This window comes from Babylonia areolata, chromosome 3, assembly GCF_041734735.1.
Source record: "Babylonia areolata isolate BAREFJ2019XMU chromosome 3, ASM4173473v1, whole genome shotgun sequence".
NCBI classification, from domain to species: Eukaryota; Metazoa; Mollusca; class Gastropoda; order Neogastropoda; family Buccinidae; genus Babylonia; species Babylonia areolata.
The window spans coordinates 58,005,654-58,019,648 of record NC_134878.1 but is presented as its reverse complement, the minus strand read 5'-3'; the positions used below and the strand labels follow the sequence as shown (position 1 = coordinate 58,019,648).

Below are 13,995 nucleotides of genomic sequence, written 5' to 3'. Positions count from 1 at the left end.
AGAAAGAGCAGCCAAGATTTGACTGTGGGTGTGGTCTCAACATATCCTGTGGTAAATTATCAGCCTAAATTATGTGAGTGTGGTTGTGGTCCAAACATGCCCATGCCCCGGCTGTGGTAATTGTCTGAGGCTGTGCACTTGTCCAGTATGTAATGTCCCAGAAGTACGCATGCACTGAGGAAAGAAAGGGCTGTTAAGTGCTCAATGTTGTGGTCTTTCCGTCTGATCAGCCGTGAACAAAAGGCGAAGTGAGCTGACTTCCCTGCACAGGGGATGGGGGAAAGCGGGATGGGGGGAGGGGTGGGGGGCGGGGGGGGGCACATAGTTGCGTAGTGTTGCAATGCTGCCATTGACTTTTCTTCCCTGGTGCTCCAGTTACGATACCACCGCCGCCCCAATTAGGAGGTCTGGGGGGGAGTTTCGCAACCTGTGCCGCTCTGTGACGAGAGGTCTTTTTACCAGGATCTGTTTCCCTGTCACCTGGTCATGATTGTTGGCCAACACTGGCAATGTTGATGTTTACCTGTCGCCATGGTGGCTAGACGCTGGGGTTGAGGGCACGGGGCAGGGATGGGGTGGTGGGGGGGGCATAACTGTGCACAAATGCTACCAGGCGATGTGGAAATCGGACAGCAGTTTTGGGAGAGTGACTTCATGATTCACTCCCATGGAAAAAAAAAAACCCAAAAAAACCCCACCATCTTCACTGAACCATGACCCCCCCCAGCCATGAACAACTCAGCCTCAAGGCCGTCAGTCAATTATAGGTCAATAAACTGCGCTCTACTAGGAAAATCTTGAAGGGATGGTGGGAGAGGGGGTGGGGGGTCGGGGCGGAGAGAAACTAATGTTAACACTGGAGATTTACCAACATTTAGGTCCATCAGAATGATGATATCAGCATGAGTTAAAGTTAAAAATTGTTTGTCATCATGGAAAACCAGAACTTTTTACATAAAAACTCAGAAACAAACATGAAATAACTGGCAATGCATGGTGCAGAATATTCATTTATTAAGATTTTTGTTTAAAAGCCAAAATTCACATGCTTTCTCACACACACACACACACACACACACACACGCACGCATGCACACACACACACACACACAGGAGAGAGAGAGAGAAAGGAAGGTAGCATGATGATGAAGTGTTTTTTGTGTGTGTGTGTTCCAGCCATCCCGTGCTGAGCACAGTGTGGTTCAAGCCCTGAAAAACCTGTCACAGGCTCAGGTAGGTACAGTGTGTGTGTGTGTGTGTCACTGTGTGTGTGTGTCACTGTGTGCTGTAATTGTGTGTGTGTGTGTGTGAGAGAGAGAGAGAGAGAGAGAGAGCATGGCAAAAGATATGGGGCAAGCAGTGGCCAATTCAGGGGGAAATACCCTCTGAAATTCTCAGTGCAGAAAGAAGTTGACACCAGTTGTTGCCCTTGCCTTTGTCTGTAGCTCACCATCACACTCAACCTCAATGGTGTGGTGGAAACAACTACAGAAAGTTATTTTCCAACAAAGTGTGTTCAGTCCAAAAGTGAGAGAACAGACAGGAAAATATTTACAATGTTTTGTACGTACAGCATGATGGTACCTTCAAATGATAGTTGTTAGATTCTGTTGATACACTCATTCATTCTTCCTTGTGACGTCTAGCGCCTGGGCCCTTCTGCCTTGATCTCTCTGTCCTTATTCTTTCTTTACCTCCTATCCCTCTTTTTAGAAGCAGTATATATGTGTATGCAATTTTGTGTGTGTGTGTGTGTGTGAGTGAGTATGTATTGCACTGAATGGTGATCAGCAAATGTTTAGTGTGCATGGCCCATCAAAACAGAAAGTAGTGAGATGTCATCACCCTTTCCTCACATAGGCTTTCCTATTCACACTGTCCTCTTCTCATCACTTGACAACGGGCCTATGGTCCGAAACGTCGTGTAAAAACAAAGAGGATTCAACTACCACCCAAAAGGTTTTTTTATAAACTTTAGTTTTTTGTCTTCCTTGTGTGTTGACATCACAATACACACAATGCCAAGACTTTGTTGCTGTGTGGTTGTGTTTATTATCGTTGTTTTTAAGTAGGCTCTGGAGGCATTGGGTTCATGTCCATGTCAGGCACCTGTTTCAGATTTGTGTGTGTGTGTGTGTTGTGATGTCATAAAGAAAGAAGAAGCAACTGTGCAGCGTGTATGGATTAGTCCGCACGCTTTCACACCTCCACGAAACTGTAAGCGCGTAGTGCTCTACAGTTATGCACTGAAGAAATATCATTCCATAATAATGTTTCTAAAAAAAAATTAAAAAAAGAATAAATAATAACTACTACATTTGCAGTAAACGATTTGTGTCAGTGTTTCTTTTTTTTTTTCCACTCTTCTTACTTCTCTGGCATCATGGCCGAATCGGTTAGGGGTGTTGTTGGACTTTGTGACCCAGTGTTCAACATCAGTCATCAGGGGTTCGAGACCTTGTTTCGGCATGGTTTTTGTGTCCTTGATTTTTCTCACTCCACCACTCTTGTCCCTTTGGGGTGACGGGCGCAATAGCCGAATGGTTAAAGCATTGGACTTTCAATCTGAGGGTTCTGGGTTCGAATCACGGTGACGGCGCCTGGTGGATAAAGGGTGGAGATTTTTACGATTCGTGTGTGTATGCAAGCAGAAGATCAAATACGCACGTTAAAGATCCTGTAATCCATGTCAGCGTTCAGTGGGTTATGGAAACAAGAACATACCCAGCATGCACACCCCCGAAAACGGAGTATGGCTGCCTACATGGCGGGTTAAAAACGGTCATACACGTAAAAACCCACTAGTGTGCATACGAGTGAACGCAGAAGAAGAAGAAGTCCCTTTGGGGCCAGTCTGTGAATGCCAGTCGTACCCCTGGCCTGAAGTTCTTCTCCTTCTTCAGCTGTTGTGCGGCCAGGTGTTGTCAGCAGAGGGATGGCAGTAACAGTTGTTGCGGACTCGGAATGATTGACATGGGAGTAATGCCACTGAAACAGCGCAGATGATTCGGCAGCACAAAAAAAAAAAAAAAGTAATGGTTGTTGTGCTAGTCTCTGAATGGTAGTTGTAACCCCTGGTGTGCTTCAGGGTCTTTGAGTTCTTCTCCTCCTTCTGGCTGTTGTGAGGCCAGGTGTTGTCGGCAGAGGGATGACAGGTAATAGTTGTGTGTGTGTCAGTGTGAAGATTCCTCCTTCAGCTGTTGTGTGTGTCAGGTGTTGCTGGCAGAGGGACAGCAGTAAATGGTTGCTGTGTAACTGTGTGTGTGTGTGTTTGGCTGTGTGCAGATCCACGACTTCCTGTCGGGCAGGGCCCCCCTGACTCTGGCCATCCGCCTAGGGGAGCACCTCATGTTCGTCCAGCTCCAGCTGTCTACCTCCCCTTCCTCCCCCTGCCTCCCGCTCCCTGTCCCTGCAGCCCACGCCCCCTTCCACCCCCACCATGACCTCCCCATCCCCACCCCCACAACCACAACTACAACCACAACCACAACCACCATTATCCTCGCCCACCCCTACCCCTACCCCTACCCCCTCCGCTGCTCCCCCTCATGGGGCCTCCCCTCAGGTGGGGGCGGCGGCGGCAGCAGCAGGGGGCAATGTGCGGCCCACGGTGGCACCCCCTGTGGACCCCGTGTCCCTGCTGCAGGCCAGCCACAACCTGACGGAGAAGCTGAAGGAGCTGACCCACCTCACCCAGCAAGCTGTGAGCTCCTCCACATGCCTTTGTGTCTGTGTGTGTGTGTGTGTATGTGTGATGATGATGATCATACCGTATGTAGCAATGCATATTTGATTTTCTATCTAGCCCTGACCACCTTAAACACCATGTGTTTATCCACACACACACACACACACACACACACACTTGTTAAAATAAAAACGTGGTGGAGGGATGCGTGGCCGAGTGATGACATGCCCGACAAAGGAGCAAGTGCTGAAGGGTTCTAATCCCATAATTATGGACATGATTTTTTGTTTTGTTTTGTTTTTTTTTTTTGTTTTTACTCCTTCATCCACAAGACCTTGAGTGCTGGTTTGGTGCTAGTCTTTTGGATGAGGCAACAATAATCAAAGGTCTCGTAAGCAGCATGCACTTAGCAGTGTGTAAAAGAACCTATGGCAACAAAAATCCACTTTGATAGTAAAAACAAATACACTTGCAAAACAGAAAAAAAAAAAAAAAAAGGAGACTGTATAGGGGTGGAGCTGTTCGTGCTGTGGCAATGTGCATCCCCTATTTCACACAGAAAATATTCTGTGACAAAAAGCAATACAATACAATGCAATTTGTCAAAAAAAAAGCCCTTGTCAAGTGTGTGTGTGTGTGTGTGTACATGCATTCACATCTTCAGACAGTTATCAAACATTTGTAGATTTGTGTGTGTGCATGTGTGTGTGTGTGTGCATGTGTGTGTGCGTGTGTGTGTGTGTGTGCATGTGTGTGTTTGCGCGCGCGCGCGTGTGTGTGTGTGTGTGTGTGTGTGTGTGTGCACAAGGACTTTCTCAGGCAGGCCTCACAGAGCCACAGAGCCCCCATGTGACCCATGCCTGATTTTTTTTTTTTTTTCCCCCTATTTCCAGCTGCAGGCCGGAGCTCAACGAACGCAGGCTGTGCCGTCAATGCCTCTCACTCCCCCTCCCTCACCCCCTCCCAGTCCCGGCGCTGTCATTGACTCCATGCAACACATGGGGCGGGGCATGTATTCCGGCACCTTCTCTGGTAATTGACAGCTGTCTTCACTCATTTCTTTCTTCTTCTTGTCTTCTGGTTTCTGTGATTTTCTTTCTTTTTTTCTTTTTTTTTTTTTTTTTTTTTTTTTTTGTGGTTACTATTCTTTCCAACTGTTATATTTCTTCAGAAATATCTTCCAAAATATGACATGCGTTCATGGATGATGTATAATAATGGCACATGACAGCTGTGACAGGCTGTACACTGAGTGATGATGCATACAGTGATGATGCATACAGTGATGATGTATACAGTGATGATGCATACAGTGATGATGATGAATACAGTGATGATGCATAAGAAAGACACATGACACCTGCGACAGGCGGTACAGAGATGATGTATACAGTGATGATGCATAAAGTGATGATTGCATAAGAAAGACACATGACACCTGCGACAGGCGGGGTACAGTGATGATGCACACAGTGACAATGTATACTAATGGCAGCACACGACCACCTGTCCTGTCACAGGCACCCTGGACCCCCGCCTGCAGGACAGGAGCGGGCAGCCAAGGCGTGACGTCAACACCATCCTGCACATCCTGCACGACCTGCTGCTGGCCCGGCCCTCCTCCCACCTCGCCCCCACCTCCCCCTCCCCCTCCTCCTCCTCCTCCTCCTTCCCTTACTCCAGGCCTCCCCCGACCACCACCACCCCTCCCTCCCCGCTGAGCAGCAGTGGGGAGAACGTGGCCATGCGCCACAAGGTCCAGTTCGTGCAGAGGATGCTGGAGCAGAGACGCCAGCGCCGCCTGACTCGCCGCCTCAGCCACCGGCCCTACCCCTCTTCATCGGCCCCATGCCTCTGCACCCCCCCGGCCCTGTCACAGACCACCACCACCTCCTTCCCCTTCCCTCCCACTACCGCCGCCGATGCTCACACCTCCTCCACCACCGCAGGCAGTCCCTCCGGTACCGGCCACGGAGAGAACCTGGAGACGGCTAACTACCGCAAGCCCAACATGGAGCAGGAGACAGTGGCTGTATGAAGGAGATAGGGGGGAGTTGTCCCGGCTTGGAGATCGTTGGGGTCAGTTTTGTCCCCTTTTTTTTGTCCTGCCTCTGCCCATAGAGGCTTGGTTGAGGCCGGAGACTGGCTGTCAGGCTTCTTTGTTTGGAGGCGTCCTTGTTCCAGCAATAAGGTGCCAGCCTCCTGGCTGCTTGCTGACGAGCTCGGCAAGACAAGCTGTTGGTGGCCTTATCAGGAGGAGGAGAGGTCAGGTGGCAAGTGGCAAGGGGAGAGCATTTGTTAAGGGGAGGAGGTTGGTTGCCAGCTGTGTCGCATTTTTTTGCTGTGTTGGTGACGTGGTGGCTTGGTGTTGTTGTAGGAGGGTTGGTTGGCTGTTGGTTGGTTGGTTTGCTGTTGGCGCCTTGTCCCGTTTGGTATTGTCCTTGTGGTGCTGGTGGTGTGGTAGTTCAGGAGTCGAGGCGCACAGCTAAGGCCGCCGTGCTGGTACTTTCTTCTCTCCCCTGTCACACAAGGGGCGGAGAGGATTTGCAGGGTGAAGTCCCCCTTTTTCCTTCCCCCCCCCCCCCAAACCCTCCACCCCCAACCTCCCTGTCAGTGGTGATGCAACTTTTTTGATGTCAAGTGTTCCCTCCCCTTGCACAGTGGACTTCCTCTTCCTTTTTCTTGGTTTTTCCACCTCCCCCCACCCATCCCTTCGGTGGAGGGTTTGGTTTTGGTGCTGGTCGTTTGTCGCATCAGGAGCTGTGTGGGTCTTGTCATGTGTATCTTTGGATGTAGTTTTGCCATTTGTCATCATCTGTAGCAATTCACAGAATGGAGGAGACTTGAGTCATGATGAGAATGCAAAAGACATTAGTTGTCTGGTGCATTTAACATTCTCTCATTCTCTCTCTCGTCTCTCTCTCTCACATACATGAACATAAACATGCACTCATGAACATGCTCACACCTGTACACTTATATCATAATGTCATAATAAATGAAAGTACCACAACTGCTACACACACACACACACACACACACACTGAATTGAAGAGAGCTCTGATTCTGTGAAATAATTGCAACAGATGTGTCAGACAAAGTAGACGGTGTTTGTATGGAGTTGGTATTTGTCGCAATGTTTTGAATATTTGGAATTTGAAACCACTTCCTTTTCCATTTTTAAAAATAAATTTTTCATTGATATTATATGCATACACTGGAAGCATTCAATGACTTTTGAATTACATTGTATTGAAAATGTAATGGAAGTAGTTTAAATTTTGTGATGGGTTATTATTTTCAAAAGATAAATATTTTTCTATTACATGGACTATACTCTGGTTTTGCTGTAGACTAGAAATGTATCTTTGAACCACAAAAAAAACTTTTTTCTCCCAATTCCAAAATACGGGGACAAATATGATTTGAATTATACTTGCAAACAATGTACAATTTGAGAAAATCCTGTATGCATAATGGAATCATAGCATGGAAACTCAACACACAATTTTTTTGAACAGTCAGTCAGTCATCTGACACAATGCCAAAACTGCCATGTCAAACTGGACTGTGTTTAACACACTGAAAGTTTGTCTATAGACGTTATCAGCTCAGTCAGTGAGGCTTTATTGGCTGTGATGGTGAATGGTGATGGGCTTTGTCTGTGTGGTTCTTTTGGGGAAAGGTGTGTAGAACTTTTTGTTTGTTTCACTGGTGTTTTTTTGTTGTTTTTTTTTGGGGGGGTTGCTCACTACTGGCTCCCATTGTTGTGGTGTGTTGTGTTGATGTGCACAGCCTGATTGTTGACATGCACCTCTGAGAGGGAGTGTCAGAGGTCTGTGTACTGCACTGGTGCATGTGCACCCCTGGGAGTGAGTGTCAGTGGTCTGTGTACTGCACTGGTGCATGTGCACCCCTGGGTGTGAGTGCGGAGGTGCAGTCACAAAGTTTGTTGTCCTGTACATTAATTCTCGCGGATCCTGACTTGTCTAAAAAAAAGTCCATGGATTTTCGATCAGCCCTGTTATCTCCCCCTGTTGTTCAAGGTCATTGGATCACTGTGTCCTCCCCTCCACTCTCTGGAATGCCTCTCTCTGTTCTCCCTGTTCTGCCATACATACACCCTCTCTGGTGTGTGTGTGCCTCATGTACATACACACACACACACACACACACACACACACACACACACACACACATGCACTGACACATACACACACACACACTCTCACACACTCACACACACACACACACTCCTTTTTCCGGAGTATCACACAGACATAATCCCACAAACAAGACATAAACAAATAGCTATGTTATGTTGTGCTGCTGTGCTAACACATGAATCAAATTCACTGTGGGTTTGGGTGTGTTTTTTTGTTGTTGTTTTTTTTATGGAACCAGCTTTCTTTTTTATGCTTACAGTTTATGGCTTTCAACACTTGTGATATAATGATGCATGTACTACAAAAAGTGTCACTCCAACAGCACATGCCGTGTGTGCATGTAGTGAGTGAGCACTGTTTTTTGAAAGGCCAGTATAGTTTGTTCCATGTTCACGGGAGTGAGGTGTGTGTGTAGTCTTGGTGTGGTGGTGGTGATGAGGCAGACAGAGTGCAGTGAGGGCAAATGCAGTGTGAATTGTGGGGAGAAAAGTGTTGACTGGAGCACCGTGGGTCAGTGAGATCAGAATCGATGTTTGCTGCTTTCTGTGCAGCAGTCTCCTGACTTTTTTTTTTTTAATATATATTTTTATGTTCTTTTTTTTTTCATCAGAGAATAGTCAAGGCTGGTTCCTTTGCTGTGGGGCAGGGCTCCAGGTGTGAATGAGGTCACCCTGACCCAGTTGTTCACCTCGTGGTGGTGGTGGTGGTCAGGTGACTGTTGAGCGGTGGATGATGCAGATCACACACACACACACACACATACACACACCCCGCCCCCTCTTCTGTGTGTCCGGTTCTCGGTTTTCTTTTTGATTGTCTGATCTTGTCGGACGCTGCTGCACGCATGAAGTTGCCAACATACTTCCACTGCTATGCTTGTTGCCCAGGGCTTGTGTGTGCTGGGTCTTCCCTACATGTTTCCCATTTCTGGTGTGAATCCTGGCATGGTCATCCTCTCTGTCCCCCTCTCTTCCCTCATTAAAAAAAAAAAGAATTGTTCTCTCTCTCTCTCTCTCTCTCTCTCTCTCTCTCTCTCTCTCTCTCCACTTGACAGGTATACAAGGTGTGTGACACATTTACTACATAGATTGACTAAGTTTGGAGTACAATATAAGGATAATGTATTTCTGCATGATATGAAACCTTGGAACTGATCTCTTCTGACGTATGGTGATCCACAAGTTTCGTCCAGCACTGTACTGTCAGAAGGGGCAAAAAAAAAGACCAGGGGGACATTATTGTGCACCCAGTCTTCTTCAGCGTATCTGTCTAGTTTTCCTTGTCAGACATATGTAAGAAAAGAAACATCCTTGACCAGATCTCTTGGATGTGCACGTAGAACCACTTTAGAAACACGAAACATTTTCAGTTTTGTTGATTTGGGAAATTACCGGGTGACTGTATTTTTGTCAGAGGTGCTAAGAGACAAAAAAAAGAGAAGGAATTAGACGTAAGGTCTTACACCTATTTACTGCACACTGATATTGTGCAGTTTTTGAAGAGTTGTTGGGTAAAGGGATTACAGAACTGCAGGAAACAGTCAAGATTTGTTTGCGTTTCTCAACGTTCCCTTCCCACCAGGCACAGATTTTAGCATAATAAATAAAGAAGACATCGTTACAACAAAGGGTGTATTGTGACAAGTGTTGTCATTGTGGAACATGACTCTGTCACTGGTGAAGCACTTCTGTTTTTAATGTCAGTGGTACTCGTGCTCCCTAACTGCTTTCCATGCTGGGCAGGTCGGAGGGTGTCAACATTTGTGTTGACGGAGGGATAAAAGACCAGGTGTTAAAGAATATTTTAAAAATGGAACAACGCACACAACACACAGGATCTGTCATATTCTGCACACACTGTGCTCTCCTCCCCCACAACCATCCACCCCCACCCCCCACACCCCAACCCCTTCCCCTTTTTCCTTCCCCTTCACTTCCTGTCTACTCTACAGTGGATCATTGTGTGTGAACAGCTTACTGACAACATAAATGATGTGAACTAAGTACTTTGGTGTGTTGTTGATGTGGGTGTTGTTAGTGTTGTTGCCAAAGACGTATTCCTGTGTTGCTGTGTATGTCAAGGGGACACAGTGCCAGTGGTGACACATCCCTGATGTGTTCCTTCCTGTGTACCTGTGACTGGCTGTTGTCAAACATCTCATGTCTAACTTTGTCGCACAACATGGTCCTCTTTCGCTTTGAAAGCGGTGTGAATTTCAGTTCATTCTGCTGCAGAAGTATGTGTAGTGTGTGGTCTTTTCCTCAGTGGGAAATTCTTGTCCTGTTGAAACAGCTGTGGAAAGAAATGAGACAGGGAATAGGGATTAGATAATTATGCTATCTGTAATGTCCGTGGATTTTTTTTTTTTCTCTGCGCCCCATCTGTTCTCCTGACACAGCGATGAAATCCATCAGTTCCCAGTGATGGTCGGTGCCCCTCACTCGATATATACACACTTGTCTCCCTTTTTCCTATGTCAGTACATGTTCACCCCATGTTGTCAGTTCACAGCAAACAGTGATGTCAGTGTTGGTTCTGATTCTGCCATTGATGTCTGTATAAATAAAAAATATTATTAAAAAATAAAAAAATAAAAATCACTGACAGTTCTATTCTCTGTGTTAGTGTTCCCTGTCTGGTGATGGTGCTGAAAACACTGCGTACATTTTCCAGACTTGTGAATGTGTCCTGTGAGTGTTTTCCTCTGGTAAATGATGCAGAGTTATCGTTTTGTTTTCTCCTAATGTATTATCCTTTGGTAAACAACACAGAGTTATCATTCATTTTGTTGTCTCCCTCTCCACTTTCTCCCTTGTGCGTTTACCAGTTGTCGTAATCCCCCCCCCCTCCTCCTCCTCCCCCCCATTCTCTGTCTGTCTCTGTCTCTCTTGCTCTCTCTTTCTGTCAGTCAGCAAGATATGATGCTTGCCAGAATTTTTTGTTTCTTTGAATTGTGACGACATGGGGGCAGGTTTGTGCCCTTTCACATGTCCGCCCACCCCCCACCCCGCCCCCGTCCTCCATGTCTTCTTGTTTTCATGTTGGTGGCTGTTGTTGTTGTTTTTACACACCCTGTGTCCTTTGGCATTCATTTCTCCTCAAATTTGTTAAAGGGGCGGAGAAAAAAGATTTGGTTGTTTCTTTTTCCTGGAAATGTTTTCTACACTTTTTTTCTATGTATAGCAGATACATGCATTTTTCTCTTTTTATTTTCATCATTCATTATCCATTAATTTTGATCTCTTATTCACAGAGATTTCATTGGGGAGTAAAAAGAAAAGAAAAAAATCGACTTTTTTTAAATGGAAAAAATGTTTGTATGACAAATTTAGCCATTTTTTGTATGGTTTGGTTTTGTACTGTTTGAGACTGCCCTTTTGAAATGTCACTGATGTGTATTCTATTTCATCCCATTTTGAAATGTAATCCTGAAACAAGAATCTTTTTTTGTAATTCAAGCAATGAAAAGGGTGGAAAATTGAAAAACAATGATTTTTTTAAAAACAACTTTGTATGTAGAATGGGAAGGAATTGATGAAGAAAATCATATGAGAAAAAAAAACTGATTGTAAAAATATGCCAACAATACTGAAATCTCATTGCCTGTGTATTTGATTGAGTCCTGATTTTGAACACATGTTCTGTTTTTCCCTTGTAAATATTGACACTGGCTTTGTGTGATCATGCAGGTGGCGTTGTTATACCTTTTGTACATTTATCACAGTAATACAAATGTAGTTGCTGTCAGAATGAATAAAATCAAAGCAATTCGCTTGATGTTCTAAAGTGCTGAGAGAGAGAGAGAGAGAGAATGCACACATTATAGAAATCGGCTTTCTCTCACAGTCAGTAAAATACAAATGCTCTGTGAAACACACACACACACCTGACCAAACCTCAAACTTGATTCTCTCCAAGAATTAGCAATAAATAAATTCAGTTATTGACACGTGGCAGAATGGTTAAGACGCTCAGCTGCCAATACAGAGAGTCCGTGAGGGTGTGGGTTCGAATCCCGCTCTCGCCCTTTCTCCTAAGTTTGACTGGAAAATCAAACTGAGCGTCTAGTCTTTCGGATGAGACGATAAACCGAGGTCCCGTGTGCAGCACGCACTTGGCGCACTGAAAAAGAACCCATGGCAACGAGAGTGTTGTCCTCTGGCGAAATTACGTAAAATGAAATCCACTTTCATAGGTACACAAATATGTAAGCATGCACTCGAGGCCTGACTAAGCGCGTTGGGTTATGCTGCTGGTCAGGCATCTGCTCAACAGATGTGGTGTAGCGTGTATGGATTTGTCCGAACGCAGTGACGCCTCCTTGAGAAAGTGAAACTGAACTCAGTTATTGACAAAGAGTATACAATAAACAAAAGCACAAAGCAAGACCAGGATAGACAACTCACTGCAAGTCATTGCTGGTAATTGCCTCCCCCTGTCAGCTGGCACACAGGTAGACAGAGGCGCAGTCTGACATTACTAACAAACCAAGAAACATGTCATTCTGTGTGTGTGCGTTGGACTTGACTGTGGGCTGAAATTTTGTGTGAGGTGAGTGTCGAGCCTGTGGATACACAATTAATTTGCAGTCAGATGAATAAAGAAAAACAGTCACCATCAGTAATGAAGCTGTACAAAGCAGCTATCAAATGGTATGCAAGAAATAATGAAAATAGCAGAAAAAAAATAACAGTGTACAGAACCAATATAAGCCAGTGAACTGGAACATCCATGACCAGAGCAAATATTAAAATGATGTTCGGAATCTTCATCCATTGAGTTGTTTTGATTCAGCATGCGGATCATTCACACACACATACACAAGTAAAAGTTTGGTTTGGTGACAGAGCTTGATGGGATTGTACAGCATTAAAAAAATAGCTTTTCATATACCACAGTCGAGATGAAATAGTGTGTACATAGATAGGCCACACAAGCAAACACTGCATTCTCTCCAAAATTCACAAGTGATGGCACATCTTGGTGCACAAGGAAGAACCCACATCAACAAAAGCCTTGTCCATGGTAAAATTCTGTGCCCACTTTGATAGTATATATATATAAAAAAATTTAAAAATAAATCTTATAGGAAGCAAAAACAAAACAAAAAACGAACCAAGGTGCTGTCGCACTGTGGCAACCTACTGTCGGTGGCGAAAAACAACCTGAACTGCACACAGCAAAATCTCTTCTGGCAAAAAGTGATACAATACTTACTGTACAACATAATACAATGCAAAACAAAACAACCTAGCTACACATTCACAGAGAGAGAGAGACTCGAGAAATCTGTTGTGACAAAGAGTAATACAGTATAACATACATGCACATGCAGACATGTAAGCATACACCCTTCTCACAAACACACACACACACACACACACACACACATGTACCCCTCCTCATCCTTCCTCACAGCAGTGAGGTCAGCCTTTCACTGTGTTACTGGGCAACAACTCTTCCATGTGGGACTGGAATGAAGGCTACAACCACATAAAAGAAGAACTGAAAAAGTGGGACAGGTGGGGAACGACAGAAGAAAATGAAATGATAACTAAATTGTGGTAAGGAAAGATAGGTACCACTGGAATGATCACATCTCCAGCTACAGGCCAGCCTGATCATGGTGCACAGAAACACAAACTGCATGTATACCAGGCGCAATTAACATTTTTAAGGTATGATATATAATTTTTATAGCTCGGGTTTTATACATTTTTGTGCATCTGTTTCCACACCCAGACCTCACACAAAATACAGACACCCACTATAACATGCACACACACACACACACACACACACACACACACACTCAAACAGATAGACTCAATAAATCTGTTGTGACAATTGTATAGTACACACACACACACACACACACACACACACACACACACACACACACGCACGCACGCACACACACACACACACACACACACACGCACATACACACACACATCGTGCCAGCCTGTTTTACCCATTTATATATTTATTTCCTCAGCAAAGGCAGTAAAGCTTCAGAGTTGACCATATTTATTAGTCAATGGGGTTGCCGTTGACCGTGCGCCATCACACTGACAAAAACCGAAACTAAATGTGAGAATGAGCGAAGTAGTGTCCCTTGGAAATTGTACTTCCGTTCAA

The 13,995-nt window shown here is 45.1% G+C and overlaps 1 protein-coding gene across 1 annotated transcript in view; it reads left to right on the top strand.

Annotated features, from left to right (window-relative positions):
- The window catches only part of LOC143280154 (midnolin-like), a 52,453-nt gene extending 40,829 nt beyond the window's left edge, over positions 1-11,624 (top strand). Inside the window, 5 exon segments of the mRNA XM_076584738.1 lie at positions 1,177-1,233; positions 3,286-3,489; positions 3,491-3,703; positions 4,582-4,720; positions 5,209-11,624. Coding sequence (XP_076440853.1) covers positions 1,177-1,233; positions 3,286-3,489; positions 3,491-3,703; positions 4,582-4,720; positions 5,209-5,726 — 1,131 coding nt within the window. The 3' untranslated portion in view covers positions 5,727-11,624.
- Positions 11,625-13,995: the final 2,371 nt, after the last annotated feature.